At 51.0% G+C, this 16,693-nt stretch overlaps 1 protein-coding gene across 3 annotated transcripts in view; it reads left to right on the forward strand.

The window, feature by feature from the left end:
- Window positions 1-16,532, forward strand: part of AVIL (advillin) — a 20,429-nt gene extending 3,897 nt beyond the window's left edge. For all 3 annotated transcript variants that reach the window (XM_040491561.1, XM_040491560.1, XM_040491558.1), the window contains 18 exons: window positions 899-973; window positions 1,665-1,861; window positions 3,327-3,435; window positions 3,515-3,625; window positions 3,892-4,094; window positions 4,560-4,638; window positions 4,745-4,843; window positions 5,535-5,688; window positions 5,792-5,892; window positions 6,395-6,532; window positions 6,639-6,797; window positions 7,830-8,009; window positions 9,424-9,569; window positions 9,708-9,852; window positions 11,245-11,433; window positions 12,091-12,159; window positions 14,374-14,490; window positions 16,099-16,532. In XM_040491561.1, coding sequence (XP_040347495.1) covers window positions 899-973; window positions 1,665-1,861; window positions 3,327-3,435; window positions 3,515-3,625; window positions 3,892-4,094; window positions 4,560-4,638; window positions 4,745-4,843; window positions 5,535-5,688; window positions 5,792-5,892; window positions 6,395-6,532; window positions 6,639-6,797; window positions 7,830-8,009; window positions 9,424-9,569; window positions 9,708-9,852; window positions 11,245-11,433; window positions 12,091-12,159; window positions 14,374-14,490; window positions 16,099-16,212 — 2,385 coding nt within the window. In that variant the 3' untranslated portion in view covers window positions 16,213-16,532. The remainder of the gene's footprint in view (window positions 1-898; window positions 974-1,664; window positions 1,862-3,326; window positions 3,436-3,514; window positions 3,626-3,891; window positions 4,095-4,559; window positions 4,639-4,744; window positions 4,844-5,534; window positions 5,689-5,791; window positions 5,893-6,394; window positions 6,533-6,638; window positions 6,798-7,829; window positions 8,010-9,423; window positions 9,570-9,707; window positions 9,853-11,244; window positions 11,434-12,090; window positions 12,160-14,373; window positions 14,491-16,098) is intronic.
- Window positions 16,533-16,693: the final 161 nt, after the last annotated feature.

Genomic DNA, 16,693 nt, shown 5'->3' on the forward strand with positions numbered 1-16,693 from the left:
CCCCCCCCCCCCCCCCCCCCCCCCCCCTCTCCCGCCCAGCTCCAGCTCCAACAGTCTGTAGCTGGGAACAGCCCTGGCCCCAGGGCAGCTCCACCTGCCAGATGTAAAGACCCCCTCCCCGTGCTCCCACGTCCCTGCTCCGAGCCCAGAGAGGGGCTGCTGCAGAAAACCCAAAGCACTTAAGGCTACCTGTTCATTTCAATTTAGGTACTAAACGTTACCAAAAGTATGGTCTATTTAGCATTTTTACACTTGACACGCACATTTTACATAGAACACACACAAGTATGACTCAGGTTTACCTCACTTGGCGAGAGTGATGGAAATGCACGTGTGAGGCCAGGTGCATGGCTCTCCTGGGGCAAGCCATACGTGCAGGTGGCAGCTCAGGCCCCCACTCCAGGCTGCAATACAGAACACCGGGCATGGAGCCCCTTTGCACCTGCTGGCACTCGCCTCCCACAGCCCCATGGTATCCCCACGTCCCGTCTGCAGACCTTGGCCAGCACTGGGCGGTCGGGGCTGGAGAACAGTGCTAGAGGCACCTGGAGCGGCTGCTCCGAGGTGGGATTTCACTTGTCAGCTTATATCCAGCTCTTTTGCCTGCAAAGCCTGCAAAGGCTCCTCACAGTGTAGTGAGACGAGACCATGCAGGTGGTGGGGAGGAGGACGGGGTGAAGATGGGGACCCAGATTCAGAGCTGGGACCATGCAGGCAGAGCCGAGCAAAAGCGAGGGGGGCAGCCCCGCTGATCCTGTGGCCGGCCGCTATGCCCCGTAGGATCAGTGGTGACATCTCCCCTACCTCTCCCCTGCCACATGTGCCAAAAGAGGGAGAGGAGAGGGAGGCCGGAGGGGTGGGGTAGATTGCAGACTACGCACACCCCTTGTCCTTCCAGAAACTGGAGCTGGCGCTGGTGCCCCTGAGTGCCCATGGCAACTTCTATGAGGGGGACTGCTACGTCATCCTCTCGGTGAGCACCATCTCCTTATTCCCAAGAACTTCTCCCCTGAGAGCCAGTTCCCGGGTTCCGCTGAGATCTGCTGTTGACGCTAATCAGGTCCCTGGTGTCCGTCTTGGTCTTTCCTCAGTGTTTTACAGAACAGGCCTCCAGCTTGAGTCTCAAAGCCCGTTCTTAGGGGATGGAGCCCTCAGTCTGAACCTCAGCGGGTAGCCCGCAAGCATCACCTCTCCCTCCCAGGGCTCAGACCCCACATTAAAGTGGTGTGGAGGAAGGTCAGGTAAATACAAGGCCGTGCCTCAAAGTGCTCGTTCTAGTTGAGGAAACAATATCCCACAAGAACGATGCCAACAGAGCCACGCAGATGGACAGACCAGCGCTGTGCCAGCTGTGTAAGGGCAGGGGGGCAGCAAGGTAAGTCTGCCCCCTGCCTTGGAAAGGATCCTCACTGGTCTCCATGTAGTTTGAGAACAATAAGCTGTCAACTTGCCCCCAAGGTGGGAGGAATGTGGGCTGCTGGAGCTTGGGCCACACAGCAGGTCTGCACAGAGGCCACTGCCGCAAGGGAGAGAGGCCCCGAGCCCCCCTAGGGCGGGACACGAGCCACCCTATGCTGTGTCCCTCCCACACCGGAGGGGCCAGCAGCAGAGCAGGGGTAGGGTGGGTGAGCCGGCCCCCGACCCGATCTCTCTGGACATCCCAGACACGAAGAGTGGGCAGCCTCCTCTCCCAGGACATCCACTTCTGGATCGGGAAGGACTCCTCCCAGGATGAGCAGAGCTGCGCGGCCATCTACACTACACAGCTGGACGACTACCTGGGAGGTAGCCCTGTGCAGCACCGAGAGGTCCAGTACCATGAGTCTGACACCTTCCACGGCTACTTCAAGCAGGGCATCGTGTGAGTAGTTACGCCAGAGCAAGGACATAAGTGGCAGCTTACCCAACAGGAAACCACAAAGGCCAATAAATATGTGAAGGGTCCAAGAAATGCAAATCAAAACAAAGCTATCACTTCCACCTGTCGGAGAAGGCCGGATCAGAGGGCCGGGTGGTGGCAAGCGGTGGCAAGGCCGTGGGGAAATAGGAGCCCTCGTGCCTCCCTGGCGGGGGGACCGCCATAGCGTTCTGGAGAGCAGTCTGCTCCGCGGAGGCAAATCCCACTTCTGGAGGCATGACTCAGAGGACTTCTCATACACCCGGGTCTGCAAGAGCTTGTGAGCCAGAATGTCAACAGCAGTGTCATTAGTGGTGGCAGGAAGCTGTAGGCCAGGTAGAGTGCCCACACCTGGGAGATTGGAGAGGAGAACTACTCCAGGACGCCAAGGAGCACTGTGTGGCAGTTGGAGACAATGGGTCAGACACACGCCTAATGTGTGGGCGGGTCTTACATCCATGGTGCTCCTGAACAAAGACACAGACTTGAACTACGTGACAATGCCAGTTTCTGTTTTTAAAAAATATACGCCCACCAAACAACAGGACACACTTATCACGATGAAAAGAAAAAGATAGTTGTTCCACTGTTGGAAGGGATGCCTGTGGGAGGGAGAGGAATGGGCGAGCATAGGCAGATAAAAGGGAATACATATATACTGAAAACGAGCGAGGGGTCTTGTAAAGGACAGTGCTGATAATGTCCCATGAACGGAGGAGTTTAATTAGCTCCAAACTTTGCACTTGAGATCAAAAACAACAAGAGGAATTCAAACGAGCTGGAGAAATCTGAGGCTGGTCCAAGGCTCGCCTCTTGCAGGCTGGCAGTCCCCACTGACTGGGGACCTGCTGGGCACAGAGCACCACAAGGTGTCACCAGGGAGCCCAAAGACAAACCTGCTGCTCCGGGGTGGCTTTCTGCATGCCCTTCAGGTGCAGGACCCTGGGATGGAGGCCGGGTTGGGACAAACACCAGGGATAGGAGGGCTGATTCCTGGAGAGAGGGTTTGTCTTAAGGCCCGAGTGTCATTGATGCTTCTGCTGCTCCCCGACTCGTGCCCCTTTGTTTGTCACATGCTGATCTTCAGACAGTTGCTAGAACAAAGCAAGTTCATGCCACAGGGTCTTCCTCACTGACGATGAACCCTCTGGAACTCTAGCCCTCTGTCTGGCGGGTTCCTATCCCTCTTAATATATTAGCTTGATTGCCATTCCTTTAGAGAAGACTGCCCTGACCACTCTGTCAAAAAGTCTGTCACTCAGTCTACTTCTGTGGCAGCCATGACCACCACTCATGTTTACCTGCTTATGTCCTGTTGTCGCCCCTACAGGCAGAGGCCGCAGCTGTGTAGTTTACAACGGTCCCCCCAGTACCCAGCATGTGGCAGGTGCTCGGTAAATAACTGGCTGTTATTTGGATATTCCCACAGCTACAAGAAGGGGGGTGTGGCCTCCGGGATGAAGCATGTGGAGACCAACACCTATGACGTGAAACGGCTGCTACACGTGAAGGGGAAAAGAAACATCAGGGCCACCGAGGTAAGTCCTCCCCACCGTCTGTCTGCTCCACCTGGCGCCTAAGAATTCCTCCTGAACAATGTCTGCTTCCCATCTGCAGGTGGAAATGAGCTGGGACAGTTTTAACCAAGGTGATGTCTTCTTGCTGGACCTTGGGAAGGTCATCATCCAATGGAATGGCCCAGAGAGCAACAGCGGAGAGCGCCTGAAGGTGTGGTTCATGGGGCTTGCAGTCTCTCAGTTGCCTTTTCCTTTTTCTTTCTTCCACTGGCTCTTCCCTTGAGATGCAAGACAGACCTCTGCCTTTGAGTAGAATCTGTTTCAGAGACAGGCCAAGTGCGTGAGTCTGTGACTCACTCCAGGGTCCTAAGCATCAGAATAACCCCTATGTCTGGGACCCGGGTTGCTCCTCCCAAATCCAGCAGGTGCAGAAGGGGCCCTGGTGGGGCTAACTGCTTCCTTGGGCTTCTTTGATAGGCTATGCTTCTGGCAAAGGATATTCGGGACAGAGAGCGAGGGGGCCGTGCTGAAATAGGTGTGATCGAGGGAGACAAGGAGGCAGCGAGTCCGGAGCTGATGAAGGTCCTTCAGGACACCCTCGGCCAACGCTCCATTATCAAGCCTGCAGTCCCCGATGAGATCATAGATCAGCAGCAGAAATCAAACATCATGTTGTATCAGTGAGTAACTAAACCTACATGCTGGCAGGAAGCTGGGGTAGGGGGAAGATGTCTCCTGGAAAACCAAGCTACCTGTGCTTGGCTCCTCATTTTGGGTACAGGCGTCTGGCTTTCTTTTAACCCTTTTCATATGCAGCTTCTAGATGGAGCTCAGTGTTCCCCACCCAAGGAGGCAGCTACTGTCTATTCTTGTCAGCAACCCTTCCTCGTCTCTTGAGGAAGGTCTTCCTTTACTTGAGTCTATACATGCCCCGGGAGGTGGAAGAGATAATGTTTGGGAGAGAGATGCACAGCAGTCTTCTAGAGAACAGAATCCATTACATTCTTGTCTGCATTTAAGCCACCCCTGTCATAAGAAGTCAAAATTTATCCAGAAACTCCACACTAAAAGCCAGCAAAAATACCAAATTGACTACAAACGCTTTGTAGAAGAGAAGGCACAGGCTAATTTCTCCCCTTTTCCAGTGTCTCAGACTCAGCTGGGCAGCTGGCAGTCACAGAGGTAGCAACAAGACCACTGGTCCAGGATTTACTGAACCATGATGTAAGTAGAGCTTGGGTGGGCTTGGCGTCTGGGGCCAGCCCTGGCTTTAGAGATCTTCCTTATGTTCCTCAGTGGCAGTAACCACTTTTATCCCCTACTGCTTCAGGACTGCTACATCTTAGACCAAAGTGGGACCAAGATCTACGTGTGGAAAGGAAGAGGGGCCACAAAGATTGAGAAACAGACAGCCATGTCTAAAGCCCTGGTAGGAGCCACAGGCGTATGGTATTGTCCCCAAAATTCTGGTAGTAACACTTCAGACATGTAGCCATATTCGGAACCGGGGCATAGAACATCACAGTCACGTATGTGAACTTCAGTCTGATAGACAAACTAGGATTCAAACCCAGGTTTGCTATACATCTCCGGTATTTGGAGGATTCTGAGGGTTCTGAGGATTAAATAACATTTGCAAAGCACTTAGAACAGTACCTGGCCCCTACCCCTGCTCAGAACACGGCTGCTGTTATCGAAGAGGATGTCCCATCACGCTTGACAGCCCTGTCCTCAAGAAGCTTAGGATGCCATGCAGGCCCATGCAGATGAGCCCAGCAGGATGCGCTTACAAAGCAGTAAACGAGCAAACGAATTTGACACGAAATCAGTGGAGTACGTGAATGCTGCAAGAACATAGTATAGACGATCTTGCAAAAAATAAAAATAAAAAATTAGTCATAATCATGACAGCCCAATCAAGAGATACTGGCACTGTTCCCTCTGTCCTTCCCTTGAGACAGGTAACTTGGCCACTACACATAAGTGAGTTAGGATTTGATTCTGACTCCCAGCAGGGAGCAATCCTATCAACTGGCTTCAAAGGGGTGAGTGAGCAGCCAAGCAAAGAACCCAGTGTATTCCCTGATTGACCTGCCTTCCGGGGTTGGGGGTGTCTGCAGAGCTTCATCCAGATGAAGGGCTACCCCAGCAGCACCAACATAGAGACCGTCAACGACGGTGCCGAGTCGGCCATGTTTAAGCAGTTGTTCCAGAAGTGGTCAGTGAAGGACCAGACCACCGGCCTGGGGAAAACATTTGGCATTGGCAAAATCGGTGAGGCTGCTCCTCAGATCGCCTTCTCACGGCTAGGACTCTCTAGAAAGGCAGTCACGGGTGCCGTTCACTCACTCGGCTTCTCCCAACCCCTTCTCTGCAGCTAAAGTTTTCCAGGAGAAATTTGATGTGACCCTGCTGCACGCCAAGCCGGAGGTGGCTGCCCAGGAAAGAATGGTCGATGATGGCAATGGAAAAGTTGAGGTGAGTCAGTGATTCACACTTCAGGGTGGGGGGGAGGGGAGAGGGGGGCGGCAGGCGGCACTGGCCCTCCCGGCTGTCCTGCTGGAGAGGAGGGAGCAGGTGATTCCGTGTCTGCTTTGGCACCCCTCTGGCACCTCAGAAGCAGTCTCTAAGAGGTGTCTGAGTCTGCAAAGCTTTCCCACAGTGCCTCAGGGACGTGAAAGGCTGACAGCCCAGTGTGCTCTCAATAACTCACCTGGCAGATAGATTCAAATCATCCCCGAGCCGTGATGGGGCGCACCTGAGCGGGAATGATCCGGTTCTCCTCGGGATTTGGATCCTGCAAGTGTGATAAGCCCTCACGGCGAGGAAAGAAGAACCAGGGAGGGAAGGTGTACTTTTCAGTGGACGTTAGTGTCTTTCCTGCCGCGTTCTCTGCTGAGCACGGCCCAATCCCTTCCGGCAGCTGTCCCTTCGAACAGGAGACCCATCCCTGGGAAATTGTGTCTCCTTCTGCACCCAGGTCTGGAGAATTGAAAACCTGGAGCTGGTCCCTGTGGAGCATCAGTGGTATGGCTTCTTTTATGGGGGAGACTGCTATCTGGTCCTCTACACATACGAGGTGAATGGGAAGCCACATTACATCTTGTACATCTGGCAGGTAGGCCTGAAGCAGGCTCTTAGCCCTGGCTGCTGATGCTTCCTCTGGCCCCTGAGTGGGGGCAAGGGGTGGCGGGGACCCATTTCTCCCCCTCTAACCACCGCAGGGCCGCCGCGCCTCAAAGGATGAGCTGGCAGCCTCGGCATACCAGGCCGTGGAGGTGGATCAGGAGTTTGCTGGGGCCCCTGTGCAGGTTCGAGTTACCATGGGGAAGGAGCCACGCCACTTCATGGCCATCTTCGAAGGGAAGCTTGTTATCTTTGAGGTGAGACCCCCTCAGATAAGATTACACCATGAGCAGGAATGCCCAGAACTCGCAGGTCAGCAGGAGGCTACCGAATCGGAGAGGAGGGAGGGAGACCAGGGCTTGGGGCAGACACAGACAAGAAGCGGGTTAATCTCGGGGCAGCTGGGCGGCTCAGCACAGTTCATGAGTTTGAGCCCCACGCCGGGCTCAGCACTGGCAATGAATGCATGGAGCCTACCTGGGATTCCCTCTCTCCCTCTCTCTCTGCCCCTTCCCCGCTCGTGTTCTCTCTCCCTCCCTCTCCTCTCTCTCTCTCTCTCTTTCTCAAAAATAAATAAACATTTTTTACAAAGAAGAAGAAGGGGAAGAGGGTTAATCTCTCCAAGCCATTCAGGTGAATCCCGACTGCCTAGGACTTTAAGTCCAAACCACTGCCCAATTAATGTTCAAGGTCCTTCATGATCTGACCCATATTACCTCTGCAGGTGTATTACCCTCAGCTCCCTAACCTACACACTTCACTCTAGTGAGGTGAGTCTCCTCATGAGACCTCACGTGTGCCACGCGTCCAGCCCCGCCATGTCCAACCCTCCCTCCCCCACTGGATGTGCCCTTTCGAACTCAAGTCCCACTTCCTCCACGAAGCTCTGTCCGAAGCAACACCAGGAATGTGTAATGTCATTTGCTTGATATCACACAAGCCTGTGGTCAAGTCCTAGCCTTGTCATTTATTAACCAGATTGCTAAGCCTCAGTTTTCCCATCTGTACTACAGGATAATCATACCTACTTCACATGGTTATTCTGAGGTTCCGTGAAATAATGTAGGTGAGGTGCTAACCACAGAGCCTAACAGACAATAAAAGTCTCAGAGTGGGAGCTAATATTATTGGCTCCGTGATGCCAGTTCACCTGACCTCTTCCAGTGTGCATGGCAGCTCCCCGTGGGCAAAAGCAGTGTTGAATTCATCCACAGTCTCTACAACGGCGACCCCAGAGCTCCGCTCACGTGGGGCTCCAGAGAACCAGATTCTGCTCTTCTCCTCTCTAGGGTGGGACTTCCAGAAAGGGAAACGCTGAGCCCGACCCTCCAGTGAGGCTCTTCCGGATTCAAGGAAACGACAAATCCAACACCAAAGCGGTGGAGGTTCCAGCCTTGGCCTCCTCCCTAAACTCCAATGATGTCTTTCTGCTGCGGGCCCAAGCAGAACACTACCTGTGGTACGGCAAGGTAAGACGTCTGGCCCCGGTGGACACACCGGCCCCTGGGAGCCCTGCCCTGGGCCCTCCCTCCCGTCAGCGAGGCCAGAGGAACTAAACAGTAGGCCGGAGCAGTCCTCAAGAAGATGAGCCTTTCCCTAAAGGATCTTCAAAGAGTGCGAGTGTTTCTTGCGATTAGAAACTCACTGACCACATTGCTCACACCCAGGAGACACTCCATAAGCTTCTACACAGACAGAGGCTGGATAAGCCAATCCTTCCACACCGGTCTGGTGGAATGTAACAGGACAGGCATGAACATTGAGCAAAAGCGCTAGAACTGCGATTCTGTCCATTCAGATCGCATCTATGTTAAAAAGCACTAACACTTACAAAAGAGAACGGAGCTGGGAAAGATGCTCAATGCCACACTCACCGGGGAAGGGCAAGTGAAAACCACAGAGATGCTACTGTACAGCTAGGAGAGTGGCTAAAAAAAAAAGAAAAAAAAAAAAGCAGACAATATCAAGTGCAGATGAGGGCACAGAGCAACAGGAACTCGTGGGCATTGCTGGTGGCAGTGCAAATACAGCCTTTGGGAAACAATTTGACGGTTAATCTTATAAAACACACACATACGATCCGGCAGCCCCACGCCCGGTTTTACCCATGTGAGATAATAAAACTACCTTCACACAAATATGCATAGCACCTTTATTCACTAGCACCCAAAATTGGAAGCAACTCAACTAGAAAATGAAAACAGCGGTATATTCATACTACTATTCATAGTAGAATACCCCTCGGCAACGCAAAGAAAAAAGCTGTTGATACTCACGACAAAGCTGAATCTCAAATGCGCTGTGCTAAGGAAGCCAGCCTCAAAGGCTACACAGTGCGTGATTCCGTGTATAACATTCTGGAAAAGGCAACAGTGTAGTGATGGAGAACAGACCGACGGTTGCCGGAGGTTAAGGACGTGGGGAGCATCTGACCACAGAGGGGTAGTCCGAGGGAATTTTTGGCGGGGCTGAGGCAAATGTTCTAGACCTTCCGTTTTGATGGTGGTAACGTGATTCTGTGTGTTTGTCAAGGCTCATAGAAGTGTACACCAAAAAGAGTGAATTTTCTTGAATCTTTTCAAATTTAAGTTTTTTTCTCTTAAAAAAGAATCCGAAGTCGGTGCTAAAATTCCAAGTGAAGCCAAAACCAAGGGGGCTCTTGCCGACTTCTGTGTGGGTTTCAGAGTCCAGTCCTGCTCTCTGCCACCACGCTGCTTTCCTCTCCCCCGCCCCTCCTCTCCCAGCACTAGAACAAACCCCTCTCCCCCTCCTGAGGCGCTGTGGCTTTGGTAGCTGATCCCAGGACACTCTCAGTGTGGCTTCGCCCCCTACGTCAACGCATCTATGTACGACTAACCCCTGTGCTCTCCTCACCCCACTCAGGGGTCTAGTGGGGATGAGCGGGCAATGGCCAAGGAGCTGGCCGGCCTTCTCTGCGAGGGCACCGAGGACACTGTGGCCGAGGGCCAGGAGCCGGCTGAGTTCTGGGACCTGCTGGGAGGCAAGACTGCCTACGCCAATGACAAAAGGTAGGGAAACACAGCGCCCCCTCGTCTGGGCTCCCCCTGCCGCCCAGGCTTGGGAACTGCACAAACTCTAGGATGCCTTTCCGTTTTAAAAACCTGATTTCCACGTCGCTCAGTTCCTCTGAATGGACTGTATTGCAGACTACAGCAGGAAATCCTAGATGCGCAGCCCCGTCTCTTTGAATGTTCCAATAAGACAGGGCGGTTCGTTGTCACTGAGATCACAAACTTCACCCAGGATGACCTGAACCCAGGTGATGTGATGCTCCTGGATACCTGGGACCAGGTAAGACGCAGCCAGAGAACGAGTGGCAGAGATCCCCACAGTTGAGGCTATTTTTTGTGTACTGCCTCCCCTGTCAAGGATAAACCCAGGGTAGCTCTGGCCCACCCTCGAGTCAACCAAACATTCGTCAAGGGTAACCAAAGGAAGAGCCCACTCTTTGCCAGGGATGGAGAAATCAGAAGGTTGTTTAGAACTGCCGCCTTGGGGATTTTCCCACTTTGCCCTGGGAAAATCAGGCCATCTTATCGTCAGGCGCTCCTTTCTCTTCCGCCAACAGGCTCCACACTCGGAGATATGGGCCTTTTAGGGAATATAGGGCTATAAAGGGGATATTTTCGGGGCAACCCCTCCCTGACATTCAGCTCAGCACACATACTCGGCCCCTCCTTCATGCCAGTCCCTGCGGTGGGTGTAGTGTCACCAAGGTGAAGGGCCCCTGCTCTCAGAGTTTACAGACCGATGGAGGAACTGGACATAGAAACATCCTTTTGCTATGATGGGGGTGTGAGGTGCCGCGGGAGCACAAATTAGGGGCACGCAACACCGTTTAGGGGCTCAGAGAAGACTCCTTAGAAGAGATGGCTCCCAGGCTGAATCTCCAAGGACCAGTAGGCTCGGTAGAGAGGTAGAGGGAGCATCCTGGGCAAAGGAAACAGCACAAGTAAAAGCAAGGCACGGAAGAGTCTAATACACAGGGAACTACCATCGACATCCCATCAAGCCATAGAGTTAAGGAGTTAGAGATGAAGCTAAGAAGTAGATTACCTGCCGTACCCACCAGGCCCAGTTTGAATTTCATCCTGGAAAGCTACTGAAATTTAGGCAGGTGAGTGACATGGTCACTGTGCTTTCAATAGATCATTCTGGAAAGTAGGAGAGGAGGGATGGCGGCGGGGGGGACGGGACAACAGAACACTGCACACTGGGAAGCCAGTCAGGAGAGTATTGTAACAGTCAAGTAAGAGCCACCATAAGCTGCACGGGGGCAGTGGGATGGTGACAGATTTGCCAAATGCCGGATACAGGGGCATCTGGGATGACTCCCGGGGCACTGCCCGAGGTGACCCGATGGATGCCATTCACCAAGAGTGGAGACACAGACCCAAGTCTAGAAGAAAAGAGCCGCCTTTGGGGGTGTTGTAGCTGAGGTGCTCGGAGACCACGATGAGGGGGGGTCCTGCAAGAAGTTGGGTTCAGGAAGCTGAAGCTTAACGAGATCTAGGAGACACATGCGCAATTAGAATTCTGGGAAAACTTTTCTCTCTGCTGAACAAATCAAGCTGGGAAAGTTCTCTGAGGCTGTGACTTGCTGAGGGGGCAAGATAGGGCAGGGTATATGGTCTGGTACCTTGTCCTTGATATAAGCACATGAATATTCCACCTCTCCAACAGGTATTCTTGTGGATCGGGGCTGAGGCCAATGCCACAGAGAGGGAGAGAGCCCTCACGACGGCCGCGGAGTACCTGCACACTCACCCCAGTGGCCGAGACGCTGACACACCGATCCTGATCATTAAACAGGGGTTTGAGCCTCCCACCTTCACAGGATGGTTCTTGGCCTGGGACTCGCATATGTGGAGTGTAAGAACAGAGAGCATGGGCGAGATATCCCTACCGCCTGGGAGCTGAGCGCTGGTAGCTCAGGGGGAAAGTGGGGTCCCGACTTAAGGGCTGAGTAAATCCAGGACCACATTCCCCCCGCCCCCTCCCCACTCCCTGCTTTTTACTTTCCTTCTCTTTTCCACCCACCATGGCAGTAAGTCCAGTTAGGGAAATTCACAGCTTGTCTCAGGAATAAGCAGTGCGTGGAGGTAATGGTTTATAACGTTTACCCACACACATCACCTTTTTGAGGTTCACAGCCACCCTGGCAGCTGGGGCATTTGTAACCTGTTTCCCATGTTATGAATGAGGAGGCTTAGAGGAGAGGGGTTTTGTCTAAAGTCACTATTAACCAATAGGAAGAAGCCAGGATTTCTGACTCCTAGCCGACCTCTCTGTCTTCAGTCTCGTACAGAGGATTAGGAAACACCAGCAAAGAGCGCAGATCATGTTTAAGTACCTTCCAGCCTGGCCTTGACCAGAAGGGGGGATTTTCATCTGTGCTCCCCCCCACCCCACAATGTCTTCTGATTCCCTGATTCTTTCACCTGTTTGCTCTCCTTGAGGGTACAGCCTAGGCCTGAGGCGTCACTCCCCGCAGAAACAGCACCGCGTCCTGTTTTGTATCTGTTTCAGGCAGGGAAATCGTATGAACAGTTAAAAGAAGAGCTGGGAGACACTGCTGCTATCACAAGAATCACCGCGGTGAGTTGGGTTTACTCTTGGAGAAGCAAGCGGAGCCCGAGAGAAACGGCAAATGCTACAGACGTCATGTGGGCAAAACCCTATCTCGTCCTTCTTAGTATCACTCTAGTGGTCCATTTTGATTTAAGATTGTTGGGGTGTTTTTTAAGTTTATTTATTTTGAGAGAGCGCGAGGATGCAAGCGGGAGAGAGGCAGAAAGAGGGAGACACAATTCCAAACAGTTTCTGCACTGTAAGCGCAGAACCCAAAGTAGAACTCGAAACCACAAACTCAAGAGATCACAACCTGAGGGGAAATCAAGAGTCAGACGCTTAACTGACTAAACCACCCAGGTGCCCCCAGATTTAGGATTGTTTCAATCAACAGAAAAGCAGGTCTCAAAGCCAAGTCCCTCATTTTACTGCCTTCCAGAATTTAGAAGAAACTTGCTGCTTTAAAAAGAAACAAACATTTTTATTCATTTATTTTTTTTAATGCTTGTTTATTTTTGAGAGAGAGTGACACACACAGAATGAGAGCGGGGGAGGGGCAGAGAGAGAGAGAGAGAGAGAGAGAGGGAGACACAGAATCCAAAGCAGGCTTGAACTCACAAACTGTGAGATCATGACCTGAGCCGAAGCCAGACACTCAACCGACTGAGACACCCAGGCACCCCCTTAATGCTTAGTTCTTTTGAGAGAGAGAAAGAGCACAAGGCGGGGAGGGGCAGAAAGCGAGGGAGACACAGAGTCCGAAGCAGGCTCCAGGCTCTGACCTGTCAGCACAGAGCCCGACAAGGGGTTCAAACTCACAAGTTGTGAGATCACGACCTGATCCAAAGTCGGGACGCTTAACTGACTGAGCCACCCAGGCACCTCCCCTCCACCAAAAAAAAAAAAAAAAAGAAAAAAGCCGAACATATTTTTAAATATAAATACAAGGAATTACGACCTATGAACTACCTGGTATTATGAACCAAATTTTTTGTCCTCCAAAATACATAGGTTGAACTCCTAACCCCTAACGTGATGGTACTGGGAGGTGGGGCCTTTAGGAGGTAATTAGGTCATGAGGGCGGGGCCTTCATGAATACGATTAGTGCCCTTAAAGGAAGAGCTATGAGGGCTTGCTCTCTGCTCTCTGCCATGTGAGGATACAATGGGAAGATGCCACCTGCAAGCCAGGAATCAGCCTCTCGCCTGACCTAGGATTTGCAGGCATCTTGGTCTTGGACTTCCTAGCCTCCACAACGGTGAGAAATAAATGTTTGCTGTTTAAGCTAAACAACAAACAAAACGAAAACGACAAAAACAAAAACTAATTTTATTATTCAAGTCTGTTATTCGGGACAGATTACACTGACTGGTGGTATTTTTCATAAACAATAAGCTTTTAACCTACGTGATATGCTTACCGATTTCTGACAGTCAGGTCCACAGAAACTCAGGCCATTACCCCCGTTTTAATGGCTACAGGAAGTGGAGCCTCTGGCCAGGAATCCAACATTTCTTTAACATCAGGATGAGTACATGGTACCAGGTGTCCAAACCATCTGCAATTCTATCCTTTGTGCTCTACAAACTCAAGATTCCAAAACTGATGGTGATGTAGTATCTTTAAAATATATGTAGGAATAGTATGACTTCAGGGCTCCTGGGTGGCTCAGTCAGTTAAGCGTCCTGACGTTGCTTCAGGTCATGATCTCACAACTCATGAGTTCGAGCCCCGCATCGGGCTCTGTGCTGACAGCTCAGAGACTGAAGCCTGCTTCGGATTCTGTCTCCCTCTCTCTCTGCCCATCTCCCGCTCGCATCCTGTGTATGTGTGTCTCTCTCTCAAAAATAAATAAACTTAAAAAAAAAAAAAAAAAGAATAGTATGACTTCAATTGAGAGTCATTTAAAGGCTGGAAATGTAGAGCTTAAATACAAGTGCCAAAAGAAGGTATGTGATCACAGTATTTAAATGAGATGTAGGCACAGCGTTTATGCCAAAATGGCTATACAGGATTTACCCTAGACTTAATCAGTTTTCCCCAGAAGGACCCCAAAATCTGAATATTTCAGCTTCCCAGATGATTCTGACATGCAGTCAGCTTTAGGGACCATTGTTCTAAAAGGTGATCACAAAGGGTGCAGTGGTGTAAGCCGAAATATTAAATGTTATACATACAGAACTTCAATTGCACTGAACCTGAACAGTCTTGTATCCCGTCTACGTTCTTACCTTGCCCAGGACATGAGGAATGCAACCCTCTCCCTGAATTCTGAGCCAAAATATTACCCTATAGAAGTTCTGTTGAAAAATCAAAATCAGGAGCTGCCCGAGGATGTGAACCCTGCCAAAAAGGAGGTAAGTAGCTAAAGGAGCTGCGTCTAATGTGAGTGGAGCTCTCCATGAGGAAAGCACCTGTCTCAATCTCCGGCCTAGGAGGACAGCTCTGGCACATTGTAGGCCCCTCAACAGACATCTGAGCTACCCAGTAGCTCAAGACAATACCCCAGGCTCCTTTTTTTTTTTTTTTATCACCTCTCACAGCAACCCATCAGCTAGCCTCTGCCCCCTCCCCTCCATCTCTCTGCTGTCCAGCCATCATGGACGACTGCAATAGTCCCCCAACTGATTTCCACCCTTGTCCCTACGATCAGTTCCCCACATAACAGCCAATAGGCTTTTAACACAGGTAACACTGTTCTGCTCGAAACACCTCACGTGGCTTCCCACTGCAATTAGAACAGAATCCAAAATCCCTTCTGTGGCCTCCAAGGCTCTACACAGCCTGGCCCCTGCCCACCTCTCTGATTTCACCTCATCGACCACTGCCTTCTTCACTTCCCACCCCCTCCGGCCTGTGGCTCCCTTTCTGTCTCAAACCTGCTCATCCCAGCCTTCAAGCCTTTACACTTGCTACTGCTCCCACCCAAAAATACTTTCTTCTCTCAGATCCTCACAGAGCCAGCTCCTCCACACTGTTTAGGCCTCAGCGTCAATGCCCACCCCCGGAAAGGCCTTCCCTGACCACCCCGTCAAATACTGCTTAAGAGTAAGCTCCTTGTCTGTCTCATTCGCCACCACATTCTCCGCTTTTCAGCACCTGTAACAGTTCCTGCCACAAGCAGGCCCTCTTTTAAGTTTTGGCTGAGTGAATGAACACGTTGAATTAATTAACTCATTTTCCCCTTGAAGGAGTTGATTTGGGAAGGGCCTCTGGGTTTCCCCCAATGTCTTACCCAACCAACTCTTAAGTATCTGAACTACAACTTTCTTGAAAACAGAGGCCGTACCTTCATTCAGACAAAATATTCAGTAAGCATCAATAAATAAACGTTAGGAGAATTTTATGCGCTCAACACGATCCACTTGATCATGCATTTGGAAATGTCTGGTTAGGGATGCCTGCGTGCCTCAGTCGTTTGAGCATCCAACTCGATTTTGGCTCAGGTCATGATCTGTGGTTCGTGGGATTGAGACCTACGTCGGGCTCTGTGCTGACAGTGAGGAGCCTGCTTGGGATTCTACCCCGCCCCCCCCCCCCCTGCTCACACACACGTGCACACGCTCTCAAAAATAAACATTAAAAAAAAAATGAAAATGTCTGGATAAAAATGGTAGATAAGGGCATGAAGCACGGAAAACCATCACTCAATTCAGTTCTCCATTCAGCCAAAACCTAATGTCTAGAATTCATCATATATAACCCATTCTTGTTCTTCTGGAAAAAAACTGGTGCCAGGTGGGACCATGAGAGCAGCAAATCCAGTCAGCTTCTCCTCTGGCCAAAATGAGACCCCACAACCTAAGAACTCTTCAATGAGTAATTTAAGTCTATTACGGACTTTCTGAAAACTTCACTCTCTTTCCCGCTTCAAAGACACTCTCTGGCTCTACCCTCCCCACTTCTGCTGGCATTGATAGGTGCCATGTTTTCCTTCTAACTGGAGACTCTGTTTTCTCTCTTAGAATTACCTCTCTGAACAGGACTTTATTTCTGTGTTTGGCATCACAAGAGGGCAATTTGCTGCTCTGCCTGGCTGGAAGCAGCTCCAAATGAAGAAAGAAAAGGGGCTTTTCTAAGGCAAGAAGCTATATGCCTACTGCAAGACCACAGAAGAGAGCAGAGCGTGCCAATATCAGGAAAAGAATTTACCTGCCAATTTTTGCCTAATAGCCAGCTCCTTAAGTCAGATGCAAATCACAGCATGTTCTCCATTTTTCTCATCCCTGCATTCCTTGTTATATACCTAAAATGTTAAATACTCAGTTTTCGATTTTTGTGGCCTTCCGGCGTTCCAGCAGAAAGCACTAAACCTGCATCATGAATCCACTGAAGTCAAAGTAAGAGGAAAAAAAAACAACGAAGTTTAAAGCGTTTAATAATGGGGCAAGGACACACATTGGTTTTAAATGTTAAGATCAGGGGGCACCTGGGTGGCTCAGACGGTTAAGCATCAGATTCTTGGTTTCAGCTCAGGTCATGATCTCCTAGTTCGTGAGCTGGAGCCCAAAGTCGGGCTCTGTGCTGACAGCGTGGAGCCTGCTTAGAATTCTCTCTCTC

The sequence above is a fragment of the Herpailurus yagouaroundi genome, unplaced genomic scaffold, assembly GCF_014898765.1.
Source record: "Herpailurus yagouaroundi ecotype Mexico unplaced genomic scaffold, PumYag 182, whole genome shotgun sequence".
NCBI classification, from domain to species: Eukaryota; Metazoa; Chordata; class Mammalia; order Carnivora; family Felidae; genus Herpailurus; species Herpailurus yagouaroundi.